At 37.5% G+C, this 26,614-nt stretch overlaps 1 protein-coding gene across 2 annotated transcripts in view; it reads left to right on the plus strand.

Annotated features, from left to right (window-relative positions):
- Positions 1–26,614, plus strand: part of GUCY1B1 (guanylate cyclase 1 soluble subunit beta 1) — a 47,942-nt gene that overhangs the window by 15,065 nt on the left and 6,263 nt on the right. For both annotated transcript variants that reach the window (XM_036240647.1, XM_036240648.1), the window contains exons 3-9: positions 885–985; positions 2,949–3,067; positions 11,687–11,884; positions 19,229–19,459; positions 20,608–20,724; positions 21,524–21,657; positions 24,805–25,002. In XM_036240647.1, coding sequence (XP_036096540.1) covers positions 885–985; positions 2,949–3,067; positions 11,687–11,884; positions 19,229–19,459; positions 20,608–20,724; positions 21,524–21,657; positions 24,805–25,002 — 1,098 coding nt within the window. The remainder of the gene's footprint in view (positions 1–884; positions 986–2,948; positions 3,068–11,686; positions 11,885–19,228; positions 19,460–20,607; positions 20,725–21,523; positions 21,658–24,804; positions 25,003–26,614) is intronic.

A 26,614-nucleotide genomic window follows, 5' to 3' on the forward strand; every position in this document is an offset into this window, starting at 1 on the left:
CCTTTCGGTCCATTCTTCATGCAGTAGCAGGATCCATCCCTTTAACCAGGTCAGTGAGTCTCAGTGCTCATATCAAGTGCCAGTATGCTCCATCTCTTTCAGGTAAATGCCAGAGTCATCCCAATGTCCAACCTTGTCACCTCTCTGACCCGGTCCCTTACAGCTGTCCTGCCTGCCTTCTTTCCAGCCACACTGGCCCCTTCTGTTCCACGAACTCCCCAGGCTGCTCCGGTCTAGCCCTTTGCATGTCCTCAGCCATCTGCCCTCTGCCCCAAACACACTTCCCTAGGTGGCTCGTGGCTCACTCCCAGGCTCCTTCAGACTTCATTCAATTTCCTGCTACTCAGGGAAGCTTCCAGCTATTGTACTTGAACTCCCTATCCCAGTGCCCAGCTTTGTTTTTCTCCAAACAACTTACCAGGATATATGTTACTTATTAGTTTTATGCCCCTTCTGTCTCCGCTCCTGGAATACGTGTGTTCCAGGAGGTCGGGTATTTTTGTTTGTTTTACTAAACACTGTATTCCCAGTGCCTAGAACAATGTCTGGCATATATAGGCACTAAGCAAATATTTGCTAACTATTTATTAAACCAAAAGGTACTTCTTGATTATATTTAATGTCAGGTGTTGTATTGGGTGTTAAAGTATTATATAAATGTTAGCGCTGCTAAAATATACTTACCTATACCACTTTAATTTGGGGAGGTGAATGTGAAATCATTTCTTCTTAATCACTAGACTTTTAAGTACAACACATTGATTTAAACACATTTACCAAAAACAAATTCTTTTTCAGATATAAAACCATTGTTTATACAATCATTGTAACCATAGTACTTATTTTATTCCAGCTTTTATTCTGGTCTCGTTTTTGTTTTTCAGAAAAGAGGCACAGTTAGATGAAGAAGGACAGTTTCTTGTTAGAATAATATATGATGATTCTAAAACGTATGATCTGGTTGCTGCTGCAAGCAAAGTCCTCAGTAAGTTGAATATGACTTTCGTTCTTTGGCCAAGTCACACACAGAAGCCCACTGGGATGCGTGGTCCAAGGTCACATTGTATAGTCATAGTCATACAGGCTGTGCACTGCACAACCCTGGTGGGGAGGACATTTACATGTAACATTAAGCTCAGGCTATGCTGAGTCCTATTTTTTCTTTTACAAACTCTTTAGAGAATAGAGGAGCTCTCTGCCCCTCCCCACAGAAAGCCATGTGTTGGGGAAGAAAAAAATTATTTATTTATTTATTTATTTTATTCCTCACTGGTGGATACTTTTTATTTGTCATAAGACAGAGTGGGAGGGAGGGAGGGAGAGAGAGACAGAGAAAAACATCGATGTGATAGAGCTACATCGACTGGCTGCCTACGCATGACCCAACCAGGGCCAGGGACGAACTGCAATGGAGGTACATGCCCTTGACCAAGATCAAACCCGCGACTCACTGGTCCGTGGGCCAAAGCTCTAACTGCTGAGCCAAATCGACCAGGGCAAATTATTGATTCTTCTTTTTTTTATCCTCACCCGAGGACACTTTTCCCAATTTTGTTCAGATAGAGTGGGAGGGGAGGGAGAGAGAGAGAGAAACATCGATGTGAAAGGGACACATCGAGTGGTTGCCACTTGTACAACCCAACCAGGGCTGGGGACAAACTGCAACCGAGGTACATGCCCTTAGTGGGAACCGAACCTGGGTTTCTCTGGATCATGAGCTGATGCTCTAACCTCTGAGCCAAACCAGCCAGGGCAAATTATTGATTCTTAATGTAAAAAATCAATACTGTAATAACATGTTATGATGTCAACAGCACAGTGATTATACAAATGGCATATGCAGACAATATTATTTCCAAATATCTTTTGTAATAACTTTTGTTAGCTATTGGTAAAAGAGAAAGGACACACACAAAAAAGGCAAAGTTAAAAAAAAATAGCTTCATGAAAAGGGTCTATCTCAAAGTAATGTCTCTTATTCTCAGAGTGCTTAATTTATAACCAGGCTACGTTTTGGAGGGAATAGAAAAAAGCTTTTTAGCTTTGCCAAATATAACTAAAAGAGCAAATACTATCTACCACAGAATATAAGAATTACAAAGAAAAATGGTAAATTGTTAATAAGAAGAAAAATATCCAACCCCATTAGTAATCAAAATGGAAACAAATACAAAATTTTTTTCATGTAAATCTGTCAGTTTTTAAAAATTAGATATCTAGTGTAGTCAAGGATAGAGTTTAAAAAAGAAATCATACACTTTAAACAATGTTTAAATCCTTTGTGGTTTTTCCTAAAGAAATTTATTAGATTTATTTGCATTAAGATTTATGTGTGCTTTCATTTCAGAGTTACATATAGTATCAAACACTGGAAAAGCATACATTTGGAAAAAGATTTATTAAATAAATTGTTGCAGCCTATATTGACTGAGATAGTAATTAAAATTGCTATTACAAAAAAATCTTAAAGTTTTAAGAAATAATAATTGGATATAAACAAAAAAGCAGGATATTAGGGTACATACTATATACAGCCAACTCATTAATATGTATATTTAGTTGAAGAAAAATCATTTTGATCAAAATAATATCATGTACATTCTGGATGATTTTCAAGATCTTACTGTATTTTTCAGAAAAAAGAAGGTACACGTTAAATATACATTTTAAAAAGCTAAAAATTACTTAGTTTGTCATGGAAGCTGAGAAACTGATTGCTTTTCTATTGAGAATAAATTTATAGCATTAACGTGGTGATACATTGTCTTCTCAGATTTCATTGCGTTGTCCTGGCCAGAAATTTTTTCACTTGATGTGTATCCACTAGGCACAAAAATTGAGGATGTTTAACATTTTTTAAATTATACACTTATTTTTAATCTTCCCATTAACAGTAGTCTTCCTATAACATGTTGTGTTTTTGTTATTCTCTCAAACCTATGAAATAGATCTCAATGCTGGAGAAATCCTCCAAATGTTTGGGAAGATGTTTTTTGTCTTTTGTCAAGAATCTGGTTATGATACAATATTGCGCGTCCTGGGATCTAATGTCAGAGAATTCCTTCAGGTAAGCAATTTGAGGTCTTGTAGTTAAAAGCTCTGAATTTGTGATCCTTTAGGTTGTAACCTCCTTTTATTTGGCCAGCTGGATGAGAGCACTTTGCTGCTGAAATGGAATCATGGTGACATTTCTTTTCAAGTCACATGAAATAATAGTCATTAGAAGGTCTTGAGCCCGGCTGGTGTGGCTCAGTGGATTCAGTGTCACCCCATAGACGAAGAGGTCCTGATTCGATTCCCAGTCAGGGCACGTGCCTGGGTTTCGGGCTTGATCCCCAGTAGGGGGTGTGCAGGAAGCAGTGGATGGATGTTTTTCTCTCACATCGGTGTTTCTATCTTTCCCTCTCCCTTCCTCTGTCTCTAAAATCAATAAAGAAAAAAATTTTTTTTAAAGAAGATGCTGAATACATTTTAGCGTTTTTGCTTTATATTTTTTTCTTTAACTTTTAGCTGCTGTAAATATGCAAGTTGTAAATTAATGTTCTTTGAAAAACTCATCATGACTTATTTTGTGGTGTATTCAACTGCCTTTTTTCTTTTCTTTTTTTTTTAATGGTTCTATTTGCTACTAGTTGTGGTTTTATGTTTTGGCACTATAACTTGGTCTTACTATTATTATTATTTTTGTAAAGTATCCCTAGGTTGCATAGCGTAATTAAATAGTACATCGGTATCTATGACGTTCTACCCGGATCTTGTTGTTTCGGAAAAAGCACCTGGCTTTCAGGGGCTCTTCCACCAAAGCAAAATTGAGAACCATTACTCCGAGTTACATATTAATTACTCTTGTATAGAAAGAAAAATAAGTGACCTTGCAAAGTCAATTTCAGGTAAAGGCAAAGATAAATAATGTCACCAAAGGTCTTTGTGTTATATTTTTGTTAAAATTACCTTCAAGTGTTTTACTAGTAAAGTATACATTAGACGAAAGACTATTTTTGGATTGTCTGTCCTATTTTAAGCATAGGCCATTTGTGAGAACTTCTTGAAACGTGTTAACATTGAAAATTATGTGGTTGTTTGTAAAGGATAGTTCCAAACCGGCCACCGAGAGCAGCCAGATCTTGCTGGAAAATGATGTCAGTGCAATAGTAGCTGAACTGAAGCCCAGTTTTGAGGGAATGTAAACGACTTCCAATCCAGCTGCATTATTGATTTAACAGCCAAAATAAGAACTTTGGTGTTTAACCAAAATGTCTGTTGTTTACACAGCGACGTTTTTCTTACAAACTTAAAACAACGTTAAATCAAGATGGAAACTGGTTTGCAATCGCCTGCCGCAGATTTACCGAACTACTGGTGTCCAAAAAAGCTGCCACTTCCAAATGGAGTAGCTGCCAGGAGATGTGGACATTAAACTTGAACAGGCTGTATTTAACTGAATTATGTTCAGTGGATTCAAGTGTGATGTTTAAAAGTATTTTGAGACTTCAGATGGTTGAATGCGTATTATATTTTGTAATACTGTCGCCTTATCAGGAAAGTCTGAACTCCCATTTTCTCTGTCTTAATTCCATCTTTCTCTCAATGGCCACATTTATGTAACAAAATAAGTGTTCAGAGAGTTTCACAAATTGTTTTTGTTTTACTTTGACTCCTTGTGACCACCTGCTAAGGTTGTAATGGTCTGTGTTCCAGAGATGCCCTATTCCTACAAGGTAGCCGCTAACCGGATGGGGCTGAATTCTGAGAGTTCTACCACTTTTCTTAATTTCCCCTACACTCCCTTCCGTGGGAGAGTTTACCATTATCTAGACATTTGATGACGTCCCTGCCTCTCTCATGACTCCTCCAATCCCTTCTCCATTCATTCTATGACTTGAGTGATTTTTCTGAAAGGCAAATATATCTCCTCATATCATTTTTTGTTCTTCTGTTCCTCAGACAGACACATCGATGTGACAGAGCCACATCGACTAGTTGCCTCCCACACAACCCAACCAGGGCCGGAGGCAAACCGCAACTGTCCGAGCCCTTGACCGGAATCGAACCCGCGACTCATTGGTCCTCTGGCCAACACTCTAACCAACATCTAACCACTGAGCCAAAGCAACCAGGGCTCTTCTTCTTCTTCTTTTTTTTTTTTTTTGCCTAAACCTTTCAATGAGTCCCCATTGCTCATTGGAAACGTCAAAAATAGTTAAAATGATTGAAACCATGTTATTCCCCTATCCATCCTGCCTCTTCCTCTCCCGCAGCCCAGCCAAGCAGAACTTTTTTTTTTTTTTTAAATCTTGCTCTCTTTTTCCTCTGAGCTTTTGCATCTGCTCTTTCCTTTGTCTGGAACACTGTTCATGCTCTTTTCACCTAGAGAAATTTTGTTTACCCTGCTGGTCAGACTACTTCTTCTGGAAAGACGTGACTCCTCTCTTCAGTCTCTACGCTCCCCCAGTCAGGGTCATTGGCATTCCTCGTGTTTTCATAGCACATTCATTTCCCAGCCACAATTGTTCCCACACTGTATTATCATTTCCTGTTTGTGGGGCTGGAATGTAAACTTCATGAAGCCACTGACCATGTATAATCTCTTAATGATGGTATCTCCACAGATACAATCTGTCTATCTGGAAATGGATATCCATATATATTCATCCATATATATATATATATATCTTTTTTTTTTTTTTTCATGAAGATTTGCTGTTTGTGTAAAAATAGGAAGCAAATGCACCCATAACTCAAGATTAATTGTTTTATTAAGAATAACAAAAACCCCTTTTCGGTGAAGCCATATAACTTTGTTCAGAGATGAATCATAGATTGAATATGGAGGAGGGCACAGCCACACACTGGACTGATTCCCTTGACTCGGGAGCTTTGAGTACTGGCTACATTTGGTAAGGCAGTACCTGGCCTCTGGGAATGGAACCCAAGTCAATCTACAGCAGGGCTACCAATTTATTTTTAGTGGCATTCCGTTCTTATTCTATTATATATTCTTTATGATTTTACAGAGGCAAAATGAAATTAAAATGAGCATGGAAGGCTGCCAAGTTGACTACTGAAAAATAAACAAGCAACATGCAATCTTAGAGACAAATTAAATTGTGAGTCTGTTTAAATATGCATAGAAATTTCAGTTGAGTAATATGACACATATTCTGTCATAGCTTGCTGGAAACACGGGCTCGTTGAATGGGCAGTTTCTCCCATTCCCTCAGTTCATGTCCATGGGGCTCCTCTGTTAGTTCCTCTGTTCAGCCTGCGCTGGGATTTCCAGCTCACGACAGCTCCAGGTTTTCGCCTCCAAAACACAATTCTGTGGTTTGGCCAGCCCACCAGGAGCAAGCTGGGATTGATGACCGATCTAAAATCCTTCAGTGTTTGTGCAAGGTGTTATTTTGGGAAATATGAGGATTTTCCTGAACAGCTGTGAAATTCTCATACTTCCCTAAATTATTTATAACATTTCTTAGACAAAAAACCACACCATTCATTTTATGTTTAACTTTTGAATTTCCAAAGGACCTGTTTTTTCAACATCCAAAATGTCAATTTCTGTAAACTGCAGTTTTAAAATTGACAAGTGAGGACTTTTAAAGGAAGATAAGTATTTCAGAACTGTAACACTGTTTTCTCTTTGAATAACTGTTATATATTTTCTCAATTTTACATAATATTGATTGTCAAATATAGTATATAAGTGGGATTAAATAGAACATGAGTTTAAAAGCTATAGAATAAATGAAATATTTCGCACAGGTAATTCTATAACTATTTGCTTTTTTTCTTTTCAAATATTTCTCTTGAGAGGATGGTCATGATGGCTATATGTAATTTAAAAGTGTTACCATTTAAATACTTATAGTGACCGATATAATTTTTTAATAAAATTTTTAAAACAAATTTTTTGTATTGCCTGGCCATTGTGGCTCAGTGGTTGAGCATCAACCCATGCACCAAGAGGTTGCCAGTTCGATTCCAGGTCAGGGCACATGCCCAGGTTGTGGACCAAATCCCCAGTGGGGGGCATGCAGGAGGCGGCCAATCAATGTTCTCTCTCATCGATATTCTCTCTCATTGATGTTTCTATCTCTCTCCCTTCCTCTCTGTCTAAAGTCAATACAGAAAAAAGGAAAGAAAAAAAAGAAAAATATTTTCTGTATCTTTTCAGTTGGAGAGCTGTTTTTCAAGGAACCGCTCCAAGCAGAAAAGGCAGAAACTGTAGCATTAACGGGTGAACCCTCCTCTACCCTCATGCTTCTTACACCCTGACCCTGGGGCCTACTGTTCTATAGGGTTGGGTTTTCTAGTTTATTTAGGTTTTGCTTGTTTACATTTTTCATGTTCAAATTCTAAAATGACTTCTTATAAAACTTGAAATGTTTTTTCAAACTACATGACTCTCATAAGTAAATGTTGGTGCTGGTCTTGTTTTTCAGAAGTGTGGGGAATAAAAAGAAAGGAAATGTACCTTAGCCCCTTAAAAAAAAGAGAGGTTTGCAAGGACTGATGTTTAAGATTTCTTCCAGATCTAACCTTCAGTGGTGCTCTCAAATAACACAGACAGCTTCCTCTTTCCCATTCTCTCGAATAAGGATCCTTAGAGACCGAAACATCTCTCTGTCTCAACACTTTCAAGGCAAGGTCTTACTCCACCCACTTACGTGGATCCTTTAGGAATTTTTTTTTTTTAACAATTTTTTTTCTTTATTGGTTTTAGAGAGAGAGGAAGGGAGAGGGAGAGAGAGATGGAAGCATCCATAAGGGAGAACATCGATGAGAGAGAACATTGATTGGCCACCTCCTGCATGTCCCCCACTGGGGATTTGGTCCACAGCCTGGGCATGTGCCCTGACCGGGAATCGAACTGGTGACCTCTTGGTGCATGGGTCGACGCTCAATCACAGAGCCACACTGGCTGGACCCTTTAGGGATTTTTTAAATTAGATGTCCTGGAAGTAAGAAAAAGAAAATTTCTAGAAAGTGTGCCTCTGTAAGTATGTATGAGCTCATTTTTGCCATGCGTATCACAAAGAAAACTTGTGTTTATGTTGAAAACTTCCAAGATCTTTAAAAAAATAGAACTTCAGAGTGTTTCTCAAAGGAACAAGAAATTTTGTTTCCTACATTGAGAATTTCAGTACAGTCTCCCAGGATGCCAGCTCTAGTTCTCCTTCTGTCAATAAGTGCTAGGTGAGAAAAAGTACATTCATTTTGCTTGTAGAACATTAAGAAATAAAATGAAAAACCTCAGAGTATCCTTTTTTGGCATATTGAGGCAAAATAGATAGTGGACTTGCTCTCTATTCCTTTCCTGTTTTCTAACTTCATAAAGCACATTGGAGGTTGTCTTCATAGATTATTGGTAATCTACTTGTGCTGGAATCCACGGGTTCACTTTTTTCCTTATGTTTACTGTGTACACTTCTTTGTAATGTGTATACTTTTTTCTTTGTATACCTCCTTTGATGGGTATATTTAGAAATAAAACAGAATACCACTTTTAATATGACACTCTTGTTCTCCCGAATACATTGCTACAGAGTTGTAGATAAATAATTAGCTTTGTATAGGTGGCATTATAAAATGTAGTCAAGGTTTCTCTTGGCTATTTTGAGAATCTTTTTTATTGCTGTCCTTAATGTCACTGCAAAGGATTATAGACTAACTATGAAGAAGGCACCTTTTTAGCAATATAAATGTACTTGAATAAAATGTGATTTTTAATCATGAACACCATTTCTCATATTAGACAGGCTGTGGTTATCACTTTAATTTTGAAAGAGTAAAACCAAGTAAGGAAAGCTGTAACTTAAGAATTCCCAAGAGTGTTTTTATGTTAGATGCTATCTAAAGAAAATCAATATTACACTAAGTGATGTTAAAGCTTTCATGTTGCAGAAAAGCACTTTACTTGTCCATTTAATTAATAGTGAATTCAATACAACAGTAAATCTCTGGAGGATCGGTTACCACAAACACTAAATGATGAACATTCTGACTTCAGATGTTTTGCTTTCCCACTTGCTTTGAAATGATAAATTTGAGCAACACATTATTAACAACATTAATATCTTTATTTAAATTCAAATGGCTCAGTATGTAGGGTGAAGTACCAATCTCTCTTTGTTTTTAATTGATTTTTATTTTTTTAGAGAGAGAGAAACGTTGATTTATTGTTTCACTTATGGGTGCATTCATTGGTTGCTTCTTGTATGTGCTCTGACTGGAGGTTGAACCCACAGCCTTGGTATCAAGATGACGCTCTAACCAGCTTAGCTACCCAGCTAGGGCTGAAGTGCCTACCTATTTTGACTCATGACATTGCTGCATGTAGAAATGTGCTAATCTAACATGACTCAAGTTGAAAGTAGATGAGTATGAAAGTGATATAGATGTATTGACTTATAAATACTAAGTAGAGGGAAAACAATTTTAAGTATTAAAATGCATATTTCAAATTTTTGGTTGATTCATATTTTTTTCCTTTAAAATGAGCCACAACAGAATAGCTGGGCCTGACGACATTAAATAATTACCTAACAGCAGCAATGAGCTCAATTTTGACTTTGTGGGACATGGAGATAAATATAAAATTCTTTTGGTCATTTATTTTACTGGCCACATTTTCTCATAATATTTTTTGCGACCTCAGAAGTGTAAGGGGTCTTCCCTTCTCAGAAAAGAATTACCCAGAGAAGAACTTGTCAGGAAAAGCCCTTCATACTCAACTAAATAAAATAGTTTGGGAGCTCAAGTGGCTTGCAGTTTATATGTATTAACTTTCAATACCTAGTGTCTGCCATGTTGGATCTTTTTACAGGACAATAGCAGCCTCTGCAGGCAATGAGGATGAACTGATGTTTTTGCTAAGAAAGGAACTGCCTTGATTTTAGTGGGTGTAGTTGGGGGAAGAAATGCTTAAAGGCATTTCAAAAAGAAACCACATTTAGGAGACCATTGACACATTTCTTTGCATCAGAATGTCAACCTTTATGACCTAACTCAGGTCTGATCTTTACTTTGAAATCTTTGGATCCCATTCTTCCAGTCTGAGTTTTTGGGTTCTTTATTGATGCATCAAAAGCCACTCTGCACATCCATTTGTGGAATAAACCATCTTGCTTAAAGTCAGGGTCCATGTCCTGCAGATTGCTAGCCAACTTGCTGCCCTGCCCCCCACCTACACCACGTGATGCATGGTTTGTAATGCGCATGGGATAACTGTACAATGACTGGATGCTTGAATGGGGAGACAGAAAATTAAATCACGGTGCCATAGGTGTCCTGGTGGAGAATTTCTCCAATTTGAGCCCCCATGGAGTTGATTCACTTTCATTCCAGTTTCTTTCTGGTATCTTACTAGATACTTCTGTTTCCCAAAATTGGCCTCTTTGAGACATTTGGAACAAGAACCATAATTCAGTTTTGGCTCATCTGTAGCACCTTCTTTTTAGATACATTCTTTTAGGCTCATGACATTCTGAAATTGTTTTGTTTTTTCACATTTTCTTCAGCAATAATCACCAGTTATTGGTAGATTACTATTTGCTTAGTGTATTTTTTTTATTGCTATCACAAATGTAAGTGCTTAAAACTATACAAGTTTGTTATCCTACAATAGAAGGCCATAACAGATCTCACTGGACTGTTATCAAGGTGCTGGTAGGTGTTTTTTTTTTTTTTTTTTAAATTTTTATTTATTTATTTATTTATTTATTTATTTATTTATTTATTTTATTTTTTTTTTTACATAGTCTCTAAGACACGGTCATTTCCTTGCTCATTCAGGTGTTGACAGAACTCAGTTCCATGTGTTACAGGGCTGAGCACCCATTGTTCTTGCTGGTCATCAGCTGGGGCTGCTCTAAGGTCCTGGAAGCCTTCTCCATCCTTGCACATAAGTCTTCTACATCTCAGAACCTGGAACAAAATATTGTTTTCTCCTCACGCCACCATCTCTTTGACCACCTGTCATTGCGCCTCTCCCTCCTTGTAACCAGGAATGGGTCTTGGTTTTGAAGGACTCAGTCACTCATATAATTAGCTGGGTCTACTGGGGTCATCCAGGACAGTCTTCCCAACTCAAGATCCATAACCATAATCCTTTCTGCAAAATCTCTTTTGCCATGGGAGGGATTGTATTAAAGGGATTTGGGGATGGAAATTTGGGGGGCGCCATTATTTTGCTTACTGCACCTGGGATGTGCTAAGTGTTTTATATGCATCATTTTATCAGAAGAAACCAAATCTTAGAAAAATTGGGTAAATTGGTTGTTACCATGAAACGCCAGTCATACATATACAGCTGCCACAAACTTCTATAAATATATATATCTTTGCTTTAGCCCATAGCTGTGTGGTTGTTTTTTGTTTGTTTGTCTGTTTTTTGTTTTTCTGCTTCTGGCATTCTTTTTATACCCCATTAATTTATTCATCTTTTCTTAAAATGTATTAATAGCCACAGATGTTTGCCTTAATTACTGTACTTGACTTTCAAGTTCTCTGTGGTTCTTGCCTACAGATGTCAGCGCAGCAAGGGAAGGAGGTGCAGGGTGAATGTTGACTCAGTCGATCTGCCCGCTACAGCTCAGACTGAGCCTTCTGTCTTTATCTTGCTTTCCAGAGTTGGCTGCCATTGTGGAAACATTATTTATTCATCACCCTTTCCTCTTTCTCGTAGAACCTTGATGCTCTGCACGACCACCTTGCTACTATCTACCCGGGCATGCGTGCACCGTCCTTTAGGTGCACCGATGCAGAGAAGGGCAAGGGTCTCATTCTGCATTACTACTCAGAGAGAGAAGGACTCCAGGACATTGTCATCGGAATCATTAAAACGGTAGCTCAACAAATACATGGCACTGAAATCGACATGAAGGTAATGATCAGTAATGGAGACACTTCTAAACAGAGATGACAGTACGCTACTAAAAATGATACTCAGCCCTGGCCGGTTTGGCTCAGCAGTTAGAGCGTGGGCCTGCGGACCAAAGAGTCGTAGGTTCCATTCCAGTCAAGGGCACGTACCTCGGTTGCAGTTTGGTCCTGGCCCTGGTCAGAGTCATGTGGGAAGCAACCAATTGATGTGTCTCTCTCACATCAAAGTCTCTCTCTTCCCTGTACCCCGCACTCCATCTGACAATGAATGGAAAAATATCCTTGGGTGAAGATTATAAAAAAAAAAAATGATACTCAGTGAATTTACCTTTAATTATTGTAGCTAGTGGACCTCACCAGAAGCATATATAAGCCATAACAGTGGCAACACCAGAAATCTTTTATCTTTGGCCTTAGAAATCAAAAATATACAGGGATACAGGCTGTTCGCTTTTTCCTTGTGGCAGCAGATTTTTCTTTTTATACATTGCTAAGGCCCCGTGAAGTTTACTTTGTGTTCTCTGTGGGCACACACTAACTGGAGAACAGGAGGGTCTGTGGCTGGTCAGCTGTGTCCTTTAGAATACAGAAAACTCCATAACGTGGATGGCAGATTCTATGATAATATAAAATTAGATACTGTTTTACTGTTCATTGATTTTTGTGGACTTTTTTTGTCTGTTCCTGAATTATCTTTGGAATATCTTATTTTGTGAACTAAAAGTTTTGCTTAAAAAAAAATAGATTAGAAGCCAGGTGTCATCCTTTACAAAGATGTTGCTATTGATAATGCAGACTGTTAGTTTTAAGTGATAATTTCAAGGTATTAATACAATTGTCCAATAAATAGAACCATCATTTTTCTCTTTTTTAATCCAGATAGTCTCTCCCAGTCACAGCTTTTTGTGTGCTCAGCATATTCAGCCCAAAGAGCCATTTTTCAGTGGCCCCAAATTTGAGAAAAGTAGAGAGAGGGATACCTTATTTCAGCCTTATTTTTTATGTATCCTACCCAATTTGGTATTGTAATTTTATTTACTTGCCAATTGATGGACAAAAAATGATATTGCATGTATTTTTAAATATGTATCTGTATTATTTCTTTCTGTACATATTCGTTTTTAACATGTTAAATAGGACTACTTGTATGGTCTGTAGGTCATTCACAATAGAAGTGCCTGGCTGAGGCAGCTAAGCCCACACTTAGTATTTGACCGAGACTGCTTTTCTTCCAAGTCTACCAGCGTCTGTATGGAACTCATACCAGATTCGCAATTTTACTGTAAATAATTATTCAGTCTTCAAATCCCATAAATAAATATCCAGACATCATTTTCTATTTTAGGCACGTGTAGTATTTGATTACATTAAAATTGTTAATTGATCCCTTTAAATATAATTCTCAAAACCAGTTTCTTAGGCACTGTATTTAGTTTTTCTTTTTTTTTTTTTTTTTTTTAATGAATTTTTATTTATTTTTTTGTTACAGATATTTTACCTTTTTACCCCATTGGCACCCCCCACCCCACCCCCTCCACCCTGTCCCCGGCTTAGTTGTCCATGTCCATTGGTCATGCATACATGCATATAAGTTCTGTGGTTTATCTCTTCCCACCCCCCCACCCCCCATCCCCTCTTCTGAGGGATGTCAGTCTGTGCCCTACTTCCATGTGTCTGGGTCTACTGCATTCCTCAGACTGTTATGTTCATTATATTCCGTATATAAGTGAGATCATGTGGTATTTGTCTTTTTCTGCTTGGCTTCTTTCACTTAGGATAATACTTTCCAGGTCCCTCCATGTCGTCTCAAAGGATAAGAGATCTTTCTTTCTTACCGCTGCATAGTACTCCATTGTGTATATGTACCACAGCTTTTTGATCCATTCGTCTACTGGTGGACACTTGGGCTGTTTCCAGATCTTAGCTATTGTAAATAGTGCTGCTATGAACATGGGGGTACATATATTCTTCCTGATTGGTGTTTCAGGCTTCTTAGGGTATATTCCCAGCAGTGGGATCACTGGGTCAAATGGAAGTTCAATTTTTAATTTTTTGAGGTAGCACCATATTGTTTTCCATAGCGGCTGCACCAGTCTGCATTCCCACCAGCAGTGTATTAGAGTTCCCTTTTCTCCACACCCTCGCCAACACTTGTTGTTTGATGATTTGTTGATGGCGGCCATTCTGACAGGTGTGAGGTGATACCTCATTGTTGTTTTAATTTGCATCTCTCGGATGATTAGTGATGTTGAGCATTTCTTCATATGTCTCTTGGCCATTTGTATGTCCTGTTTGGAGAGGTGTCTATTCAGCTCCTCTGCCCATTTTTTAATTGGGTTCTTTGTCTTCCTTTTGTGGAGTTGTGTGAGCTCTCTGTATATATTGGAAATTAACCCCTTATCTGATACATCATTGGCAATGATGTTCTCCCATACAGTGGGTTGCCTTTCCATTTTGATGATCGTTTCTTTTGCTGTGCAGAAGCTTTTTAGTTTGATGTAGTCCCATGTGTTCATTTTCTCCTTTATTTCTGTTGCCTTAGGTGATGTATCAGTGAAAATTCTGCTCCGTATGATGTCCGAAATTTTGTTGCCTACATTTTCTTCTAGAATTTTTATGGATTCACGGGTCACATTTAAGTCTTTTATCCATTTTGAGTTTATTTTTGTGTATGGTGTAAGTTGATGGTCGAGTTTCATTTTTTTGCATGTAGCTGTCCAATTTTCCCAACACCATTTATTAAAGAGGCTGTCTTTACTCCACTGTATGCTCTTGCCACCTTTGTCAAATATTAATTGAGCGTATTGCCTTGGGTCCATTTCTGGGTTTTCAGTTCTGTTCCACTGGTCTATATGCCTGTTCTTGTGCCAGTACCAGGCTGTTTTGGTTACAGTCGCTTTGTAGTATAACCTGATATCTGGTAATGTGATCCCTCCAACTTTGTTCTTCTTTTTCAAGATTGCTGTGGCTATTCGGGGTCTTTTTTGGTTCCATATGAACTTTTGAAGTATTTGTTCTAGTTCTATGAAATATGTCGTTGGTATTTTGATGGGGATTGCATTGAATCTATAGATTGCTTTGGGTAGTATTGACATTTTAATTATGTTAATTCTTCCAATCCATGAACAGGGTATGTTCTTCCACTTTTTTATATCTTCCTCTATTTCTTTTTTCAATGACCTGTAGTTTTCTGCAAATAGGTCCTTTACTTCTTTGGTTAAGTTTATTCCTAGGTATCGTAATTTTTTTGGAGCGATGGTAAATGGGATTGTTTTTTCAGTTTCTCTTTCTGTGAGTTCATCATTGGTGTACAAGAATGCCGTCGATTTCTTGACGTTAATTTTGTATCCTGCTACTTTGCCAAATTCATTTATTAAGTCTAATAGATTTTTGATGGAGTCTTTAGGGTTTTCTATGTACAATATCATGTCATCTGCAAATAATGACAGTTTCACTTCCTCCTTTCCAATTTGGATCCCTTTTATTTTTTCTTCATGTCTGATTGCTGTGGCTAAGACTTCCAGTACAATGTTAAACAAGAGTGGCGAAAGTGGACATCCCTGTCTTGTTCCTGTTCTTAATGGAAATGTTTTTAGTTTCTGTCCATTGAGTATGATGTTGGCTGTAGGTCTTTCATATATGGCCTTTATTATGTCGAGATATGATCCCTCTATTCCTACATTGCTGAGCGTTTTTATCAGAAATGGATGCTGGATTTTGTCGAATGCTTTTTCAGCATCTATTGATATGATCATGTGGTTTTTATTCTTCATTTTGTTTATGTGGTGTATCACGTTTATTGATTTGCGAATATTGTACCAGCCTTGCATCCCTGGAATGAATCCCACTTGGTCATGGTGAATAATTTTTTTGATGTATTTCTGGATCCGATTTGCTAGTATTTTGTTCAGGATTTTGGCATCTATGTTCATCAGGGATATTGGCCTGTAGTTTTCTTTCTTCGTAGTGTCTTTTTCTGGTTTTGGAATTAGAATTATGCTGGCCTCATAGAACGTGTTTGGAAGTCTTCCTTCTTCTTGAATTTTTTGAAATAGTTTGAGGAGAATGGGTGTTAGTTCTTTTTTGAATGTTCGGTAAAACTCCCCCGTGAAACCATCTGGGCCTGGGCTTTTGTTTGCTGGGAGAGTCTTGATTACCTCTTCAATTTCCTTAGTTGTTATTGGTCTGTTCAAGTTTTCTATCTCTTCCGGGAATAGTTTTGGGAGACTGTGTGTTTCTAGAAATTTGTCCATTTCGCTGAGATTGTCGAATTTGTTGCCATATAGTTGTTCATAGTAGTTGTTAACGATCTTTTGTATTTCCGTGGTGTTGGTTGTTACTTCTCCTCTTTCATTTCTGATTTTGTGTATTTGGGTTCTCTCTCTTTGTTTCTTGGTGAGTCTAGCTAAGGGTCCATCAATCTTGTTTATCTTTTCGAAAAACCAGCTCTTTGTTTCATTGATCCTTTGAATTGTTTTTTTGGTCTCTATGTCATTTATTTCTGCTCTGATCTTTACTATTTCCTTCCTTCTACTTGCTCTGGGGTTTTCTTTTTGTTTGCTTTCTAATTCTTTAAGTTGTGAGGTTAGACAGTCAATTAGAAATTTTTCTTGTTTTTTGAGGTAGGCCTGTAGTGCTATGAACTTCCCTCTCAGAACTGCTTTCGCTGCATCCCATAGATTTTGTGTTGTTGTGTGTTCATTTTCATTGGTTTCCAGGAAGTTTTTGATTTCTTCCTTGATCTCCTCGGTGACCCATTCATTGTTTAATAACATGCTATTTAGCCTCCATGTGTTGAAATGTCTTTGCATGTTCTTGTTGCAGTTGATTTCTAGTTTCATGCCATTGTGATCTGAGAAGATGCTTGATATGATTTCAATCTTCTTGAACTTGTAGAGATTTAGTTTGTGTCCTATCATGTGGTCTATCTTTGAGAATGTCCCATGTGCACTTGAGAAGAATGTGTATTCTGTAGTTTTGGGGTGTAATTCTCTGTAGATATCTATTAAATCCATTTGGTCTAGTGCTTCATTTAGAGTCTCTGTTTCCTTGCTAATTTTTTGCCTAGAGGATCTATCCAGTGCTGTCAACGGGGTGTTGAAGTCCCCAGCTATGATTGTATTGTTGTCGATTTCTCCTTGGAAGTCCTCCAGAAGATTTTTAATATATTTTGGTGCTCCTATATTGGGTGCATATATGTTTATCAAGGTTATATCTTCCTGTTGGATAGATCCTTTCAATATTATGTAGTGGCCGTCTTTGTCTCTAGTTATGGTCTTCATTTTGAAATCTATTTTATCAGATATGAGAATTGCTACCCCAGCTTTTTTTTGCTTTCCATTTGCTTGGAAAATTTTTTTCCATCCCTTCACTTTCAACCTATGTGAGTCTTTTGTTGAGAGATGGGTCTCTTGTAAACAACATATAGATGAGTCATGCTTTCTTATCCAATCAGCTACTCTGTGTCTCTTTATGGGAGCATTCAGTCCATTTACGTTTAAGGTGATTATTGATATGTACTTATTTATTGCCATTTTTGTTTAGTGTGGTTCTATTTTTGTTCCCATTTCTACTGCTAATTACAGCAGTCCTTTTAACATTTCTTGCAGTGCTGGTTTGGTGCTAATGTATTCCCTTAGCTTTTTTTTGTCTGGGAAGCTCTTTATTTGATCTTCTATTTTGAATGATAGCCTTGCTGGGTAGAGTAGTCTTGGATTCAGATTCTTGTTTTTCATGACTTTGATTACTTCATGCCATTCCCTTCTGGCCTGTAGTGTTTCTTGTGAGAAGTCAGCTGAGAGCCTTATGGGGTTCCCTTTGTAGGTAACCTGTTGCTTATCTCTTGCTGCTTTTAGGATTCTCTCTTTGTCTTTAATTTGTGGCATTTTAATTACTATGTGTCTTGGTGTGGGCCTGTTTGGGTTCTTCTTACTTGGGACTCTCTGTGCTTCTTGAACTTGAATGCCTTCTTCCTTCACCAAATTAGGGAAGTTTTCTCTCACTATTTTTTTGAATATATTCTCTATCCCTTGCTCCTTTTCTTCTTCTTCGGGGACTCCTATGATGCGAATATTATTACGTTTCCAGTTGTCCCATAGTTCTCTTAAGCTGTCTTCCTGTTTTTTAATAGTTTTTTCCTTTTGTTTTTCTGATTGGTTGATTTTTTCTACCCTGTCTTCTAATTCGCTGATCCGGTCCTCAGCTTCCCCTACTCTGCTTTTTAAACCTTCCAATGTGTTTTTCATTTCGGATATGTCATTTTTTATCTCTTCTTGTTGGTTTTTAATTTCCATTTGGCTTATTTTCAGTGTCTCTATGTCCTTACTCATGCTGTTCAGCTTCCTCAAGATCATGGCTCTGAATTCTAGCTCTGTTAACATGCCTAATTGCTCCACATTGATCTCATCTTCGGTGGAGGTGGTTTGCTCTTTCATTTGGCTTCTGTTTCTGTGTTTCACCATTTTAGCTATCACTCTGGGCTTTGGAGCCTGTCAAGTTCTCCCTGTGGGTGTTGGTGTTCTGCTGTTTGTGGCTCCCTCTCCTGTGTTTAGATGAGCGAGGGAGGACCCGCGTTGAACACCACTGTCAAGTCTTACTTTCCTGGTTAAAGTTGCCAGCCCAGGAAACGTACTGTTATCCTCTAGCTTTTTGCCTGGAAGCTAGCAGTCTAGGTTAATTGATGAGTTTTGGGTTGTCAGTTGATTGAAAAACTCCCTCTGGTGCTCAGCCAAGGGGCTTTCACGAGGGTGGGGCAGATGCTGGTCGTTAGTGAGCCTCAATTAGCACTTCAATGGCCCACAGGGTGGGGTTGGATCTCCGAGGGAGGGGCTGCTGCCTCTCTCAGAGCCCTGGGAAGAAGCAATGTGGCCACCGTCCTGAGTGGCTGCACTCAGCCAAAGCTCCGAGAGCCCTCCAAACCCCGAGTGTCCCGACACAGTTCCAGTCCAGTCTGCCCTCCCTCTGCCGGAGCCCAAGGTGAGTGGCTGTGGCTGTTTCAGCCTCTGTCCCGGCTGCGCTGCGGGGCCGCCTGGGAGTGTGACCCGAGGGCGCCGCTCCCAGCTGAGGCCGCTGCCGAGCTGCAGACCTTGGGCTCCCAGCCCCCTCTCGCGCCTTCGCAAGCCTACCGGGATGGAGTCAGTGTCCCTCGTTGTATGGTCCTCGCAAGCTGCTTTTCTGTTGGTTTTTCCCGTCGATTTGTCTGTGTTATAGTTGTAATTCCAGTTTGGTTCTGGGAGACGGTCTGTGTAGCTCCGTTCACTCCGCCGCCATTTTTCGGTCCTAGTTTTTCTTTTTTAATTAAATTGAAATGCAGACAGTTAATATTATTTCCCCCTTTAACATCCAGGTTATTCAGCAAAGAAATGAAGAATGTGATCATACTCAATTTTTAATTGAAGAAAAAGAATCTAAGGAAGAGGATTTTTATGAAGATCTTGACAGATTTGAAGAAAATGGTACCCAGGAATCACGCATCAGCCCCTATACCTTCTGCAAAGCTTTTCCTTTTCACATAATATTTGACCAGGACCTCGTGGTCACTCAGTGTGGCAATGCCATATACAGAGTGCTTCCCCAGGTAAATGACATCACACTTCCTTGGGGACTGAGACCAAAGGCAATATAGGTGTTGTCACATGTGACCATTTATTTAACCATTTTACTGTGTATTGGGTGGTGTGCAGCACATTGTATATTGCACACATTTAAACGTGAGCATAGTGTATTTAAGCATAATGCTAGCTTTCCTACAACAGGTTTTTGTTTTTTTTTAAGTAGCGCAAGCGAGAATAGTATAATTTTTTTAAATGAGAAAACGGGTAGCTTTCTCGTAACCATCAAGTTTCACTGATTCATTGGCTATTCACTGTCTGAAAATAACTTTCAGAATTGACATTTTCAGAGAAGAGAAGAGAATTAAAAAAAACTAAAGAGGAAAATAACAGATTATTATGGGACTTAATAGAAAAATCAACAAAGGACAACTGTTGGGGCGATGATGATAGTGTACATTTGATTTGCATTATTCTGACCCATTTGTAAAATCCTTCCTTTCTACTCTACCAACTTTTGGAGTTGTACATGACATATACCCAGAGAGACTTTTCTGCTTGTGATCACAGCGACTTGGTAATTGAGGCTTAGCACACGTGGGATCGGGCATAAACCTGTAAATCTGGGCTCGTGTGCTGGCTCTGCCTGTCTCTCACTGTATGGCCTGAAGGTTACAGTACTTGGCTTCTCTCTGCCTATTCCCCTTTGTTAGAACATGAGGATAGAGAAGGAAAGAAGAACATTTAGTCTGGTCCCTTGTCCATCATAAGCAATCAGTAACTGTTACCTATTTTTATTTCTAACCATTTCTTGATAAACTGTGTTTGCTGGTGGTCTTGATATTTAAATTCCATTTTAAGCCCTTGGCATTTAACACCTTATTAAAGCTAAATTTCCATACTTCTTTTAAAATACTTTTTTTTTGAATTTCTGTTAGCCTATATATGAATATTAGTTGTCTGAACCCGTATTAGGTTTTCTGTTCATGAAACAACTTGCTGTCCATTCAATCACCAAGTTGCATAGGTCAAGATATGAGTCCATAGTTGAGATATCTCTCTTACAAAATAATGTATTTCTGAACTTATATATAATTGAGCTGGTTTAACCTAATACTATCAAATAAAAAATGTTTTAAATAATTGTGTTCTTTTCTTTTTCTCTAAATTATAGCTCCAGCCTGGCAATTGTAACCTTTTGTCTGTCTTCTCTCTGGTCCGTCCTCATATTGACATTAGTTTCCATGGGATCCTTTCACACATCAATACGGTTTTCGTATTGAGAAGCAAGGTAATTAAGATGTTGTTTTATTAAATGTGAGGAAGTAAGGTATATTACATACTAGAAATGTTCTGGAGGAAAGAGCAGCTACTAGGCTATTCTAGAAGGTGGAGGTGGTTTAGTGAGATCAAAAGCAAACCTCAAAAGAAGTCTTATTTCAAAGCCAACGTTATCGATTTTTGGTTTGCCCGAGGAACAATGGGACTCTCATCTGATCAGAATTGAAAAAAGTTAATGCTGAGAAGGCCTTGCTGGGACAACCAATATCACATATAAAACCAACATCTTTTCCTTCCTGTATAGCTGCAACATAGTATTTTAGAAATCAGAAAAACTGATAAAGATTCTTTTTAAAAAACTTCACCCACTTTCTAAAAGTGTCTGTTATTCTTCGTTCCGTTTTTGTGGGGGAATCAAAAGAGTGATAAAATATCTGTTTGGTTGATAATTTAGGTAGTACCAGATCTCACAGTTTCTGTCTTTGGGACTGATAGAGCAAAGATGTCCCAGATTACACACTTCATCCTTCCCACAGCCCTTCCAAAGGGCCTGTGTGCACACACTGTATGTATTTGGAACTGTTTCCAGTTACTCTGTGAATGCATGAGTGAGATAATCAGAAACAGACAATTAACTTTTTTGCAGTTTGTTAAGGGAGAACTCCGGTGAAATGCCCTCCTTTGTTCTAACCGGTGAACGTATTTAACCTTATGGTTTGGTGGGAAATGAGGTCTGTGTGTCCTTCTTTTCGCTGAGTTGTTAGGTGGGGAGAAAGCACTAGTTAATGGTTGTATCTTGCCTTTTCAAGGAAGGATTGTTGGATGTAGAGAAATTAGAATGTGAAGATGAACTGACTGGGACCGAGATCAGCTGCTTACGGCTCAAGGGTCAGATGATCTACTTACCTGAAGCAGACAGCATACTTTTTCTGTGTTCACCAAGGTAATACTTCTTAGATTCATTAGAATGAATATGAGTACCCATCTTTAGCTAACAAAGAAATTTAATAACATTTTATTCAATCATGTCTACATATTCTGAAGCATAATTCGATTTCACAACTCTTGTAGTATCGCTCTCTATAACAAAGATGTCATTTAACATTTGTAATACACTCAGAAGAACACATGTATTCTATTTTATCTGCCATGTCTTAAGCAATTTGCTGAGTGTTTATGTCATTAGGTCATCCTATAGTTTATCTGCAGTTAGCTAATTCTATAACTTTGTACCTTCCAAAGGGGCATCATGCAGAAAAGTTATTCCAAAAGCATCTAATACAATGGCACCAATACTGGGTATAGTTGGTACCAAAAATACACTTTCATAATTATTTCTGGATTTGAATTATTTTATATTTAAAATATATAGCTACTTTACTTGGGATGCACTATTAAAACTATATTATTAAATTTGAATTTATGTTATTTGTAATAAATATCAGAGGGAAGTAAAACCATTGGTTGGCTTTTTTCCATTTTGATAAAATATTTTACTAAAAGGTGCACGGGAATTCAGAATACAAAAACAACCCAAAATTTGCTTTAGGACAATTGAGAAAAGAACTGTGGAACTTGTTAGGTGATATTTTGTGTATTTATAACTTTCTATAAACTCAAATATATGCACATTAATTAGTAATAAGCTCAAGAAAGCATGTTTCAGTGAGTTGCTAGCTAAACATTTTATTTAGTCTACCATGATTGTTTTTAATTTAAAGATACTGCCAAAATATCTGAAAATTCTAATGACCATTGTAACAACTTCTTTTAATATATTAATATAGTATTAAAGACTATGTAAGACTAATGATGGTATTTTTTCCCTGAGAATATATACCACGAAAATGAAAAATGACAAAATCAGGGAATATAAACTCTATATTCTTTATTAATAGCTTACATTGTCAATTATATATTTTTCTGCTATCAACAGTGGTTTTTTTCTTCTGCCTCTTTCCAAGTAGAGCATCAGTAGTCTGAGAGCTTCTCAGTAGGGACAGTTTCTATTCATGGCGATAAAGGTTTCTATGGAAACAGAAGCAGAAAATTTGGAGTCTATATATTAACTACCTTATGCAGAAATTGGTCTATAGTGACACATTTGCAGATTGTTATGTTACCAGTCCATGTATGTAGAAAGATTTATACTCACATTGAATTAAAAAAAAAAACAGATCAACTAAGAGCAGTCTTACTTCTAAAATAATTTCAAGATAATTAGCTGAAGTTTTGAAAAAACATGTAGATAGTTTATTAAAATAACAAATACATTTTTAAAACATACACCATTTTATTAAGTTTTCTAACTTAATCTGAGCATTGATAACCATTCATTTTTTATTTTAAGCTTATGATATATTTGTTTTCCTGCTCACGGGCAGGCCTTTGATACCATTTAGCAGATAATCTGGCCTCTTTCCACAGACATCTATTTCTGCAAGTGAGCATTACCTTACATATCCATTTCAACAAAATCTAAAGAGACCATGTGCTTCATTAGTAAACTATTTGATCATTGTACGTTTCCTTATCAGCATGCTTATTTTTGCTTTGGTTTGTGGACATTTCTGCTGAGACATTTTAGTAATCCATAATTCTTCAGTAAAATCTCAATTCAATTATGTAATTTTGGAGAAATTATTATTCTGAATGTCCAGAAATAATTATTTTGAATATAAAGAATTCAAACCGCCCTGGCTGGTTTGGCTCAGTGGTTAAAGTGTTGGATTGTGGACCAAAGAGTCGCAGGTTCAATTCCAGTCAAGGGCACGTACCTCTGTTGCAGTTCGTCCCTGGCCTTGGTCAGGGTCGTGTGGGAGGCAGCCAGTTGATGTGTGTCTCTCACATTGAATTTCTCACTCTCTCTCCCCCTCCTTTCCACTCTATCTGAAGATAAATAGAAAAATGTCCTCGGGTGAGGATTAAAAAATAAATAAATAAAAATAAAAATTATTAAAAAAAAAAAAAGAATTCAAACCAGTAATATAACCTTAAGACATTTTAACCAAAGAACATTGTGCTAAGTGAAATAAGCCAGTCAGAGAAGAGAAGTGCCGGATGATTTCACTCACATGTGGAATATAGTGAACAAACTGAACTACCAATCAAAATAGAGACAGATTCATAGACAGAGAGCAGGCAGACAGCTTTGCGGGGAGGTGGGGTGGGGTAGGGAGGGGAGGGATTGAGCAAAAAAATAAAATAGAGAGAACTCATGGACATGGGCAACAGTGTAGTGATTGTGGGGGAAGTAGAAGAGCGTATGGGGGTGATAAATGGTAATGGAAAAAATTAAATTAAATTTTAAAAAAGAAAAAAGTTGGGGAAAAAAGAATAAAAATTTACAAAGCTAATTTTCATATACCAGATCTTCATCAAATTAATAAGTATTATGTTGTTTCTCATAATAACTTAAGTTGAAAAGATGCATACAATTCACCAAGGTTATATACTGTTTCAAATACTTAGAAAATTAGTCAAAGAAAATAAGAATAGTACAAGAAATTAGAATCAGAAGTAAGAGAAACATATAAAATACATGTCAGAAAGTCATAAATACATAAAATACTTTTTAAAGATGGGTCATAAATCTGGTTGTAAATGTTTAATCCTTATATTCTAAAAGGGAAAGGCAGCCAGTTATAGGAGTCACAGAATCTATAAGGAAGAAACAAACTAATTTCTCAGAAAAAGCACAAATATTTCTGTTAAAGAGGGTAAAGATACATTTTGTTTTTCATTTCTTGATAACGAGGGAAAATGGGATAATAAATCACAGCCTTGTGTTCAATACCTGAGCAGGTTTCACAGGACAGTTTTCTACATTATCTTTCAATTTAGGTTGATAGCTTCAAAAAGTGCATTTTAGCAAAAATGCATTTTTAGTTCACTGCTCTTTGGTAGATTTTGAAATCTCTAGACGAAAGAAGTCATATTCTTTGTATGATTCTCCAGTGTCTTTTTTTTCTTCAGCCTGTGAAGCTTTAGAATGTAAGAGATGGCAGGGTTATAGTCCCTGACATAATCAGGGTTGGTATTGTCCTGTGGATGAGTTGGAATGATCTCACCTCGTTTCTCTTTGTAACAGTGTGATGAATCTGGACGATTTGACAAGGAGAGGTCTGTATCTAAGTGACATCCCTCTGCATGATGCCACACGCGATCTCGTTCTTTTGGGAGAACAATTCAGAGAGGAATACAAACTGACCCAGGAGCTGGAAATCCTGACGGACAGACTGCAGCTCACGTTAAGAGCACTGGAAGATGAAAAGAAAAAGACAGACACGTAAGCCTGTAACTTGGCATGGCTGTTGGGCATCGTATATTGTGACTCTACTATAGTGAAGATTAATAATCAGGCTAAAAAGACATGTGAACCATTGTAGTTCTAGAGTAATAGAAAAACTCTTCCGCATCACTTAAAATGAAATTATGCATACAGAAATCAGTCTTAACGGTGGTGGGGATATATCTTCTATTTTTTACACAGCAAGCTGAAAGAATAAATGCCGATGCATCTCTCTGAAAATCATTAAAATAATTCAAATGCTTAAAATCCGACTATCCATTCATTCTTTTCTTTATACAAGAAATATGTTCTGAGCATCCTCTATGTGCCAGGGGCTGGCCAAGTTCTGAGGGTTACACTGAGCACTGAACTTAGAGTTGGCCATTATATTTGAAAAGATTTATTTTCTTGGACTGAATTATTTTAGGACTTGGCTGACATGAATCTGACAGAAAGCAATGAGATCTGTAATGACAACAATTACATCAGTAAAGACAAACATTAGCAAAAAAAAAAAATCAAAGTATAAAGCTATTATTATTTTTCTATGAATGGTAGATTAAATTGTGAAATTTTGGGCAAGTAACGTGAAGGAAATAGTTCATTTTCAAGTAATGCATTTCCAGACATATCATGCATACTACTTGACCTTGCTTGCCTATATTAATTAGAGGCACTAAGTCACTGATGTTCATCAGATATTTTACCCAGGGCCTTGTCTGTTCAATTTCATTGGTTATGTCACAGAAAAGTATCTTGTTGGAGAATTGAACTCATCTGCCTTACTTCCATAAGGGCTGTTTCAATCTACGTGAGCACCCAGAATCTTGGTAACGCCACTTTCTGTACTTTTCTTGCATTGATACATGTGCATTTGCCTAGGGATGGATGCTGTGCCCACATATACACACATCAGTTAACTATTTATTGACAGCATGGATGAAATAAAGAATGCCATTTAACACTTTTCTTTATCCATAGCTTCTTAATGCATTGTCTTGGACCTTGTATAATGAAGGTGAACGCTGTGTTTAATTTTTTTGAGACCACTTAACATTCCTTACAATCCTAAACTGAACCCCTTAATCTATTGAGGTATTTTAAAATTTTATTAACTAGATAGAACAGGCAGTTTAAATTCCTTCCACTGTTTGTAAAGTAGCTCAAACTGTATGTTTTATTGGTATGCGATACAAATTTATCCATGAAAAATATCACACTTTGTGGAACTCAAAAGACAGTCCTTAGGACTAAGGTTCCAAGTCATGTGGGTTTGTAAGTTTGAGTTACAGTATCCTGCCCTGGCTGTTCTATTAGAAAACCACCTAGGTTTAGTTTTTTTTAAATAGACATTTGTTTCTCAAGGTGGTTTAATTCTAAACCCTTTCCTATTCATTGTCTTTAAAGCCAAGTAGTTCTGCTATTCCCATTTAATATTCAAATATAGCCCTGGTCAGTTTGGCTCAGCAGTTAGAGCGTCAGCCCATGGACCGAAGGGTCATGGGTTCAATTTCTGGTCAAGAACATGTACCTGGGTTGCAGGTTTAATCCATGGTCCTGGTTGGGGTGATGCAGGGGACAACCAATTGATGTGTCTCTCTCACATCAA

Source organism: Molossus molossus, unplaced genomic scaffold (genome assembly GCF_014108415.1).
Source record: "Molossus molossus isolate mMolMol1 unplaced genomic scaffold, mMolMol1.p scaffold_m16_p_4, whole genome shotgun sequence".
In the NCBI taxonomy this organism is placed as follows: Eukaryota; Metazoa; Chordata; class Mammalia; order Chiroptera; family Molossidae; genus Molossus; species Molossus molossus.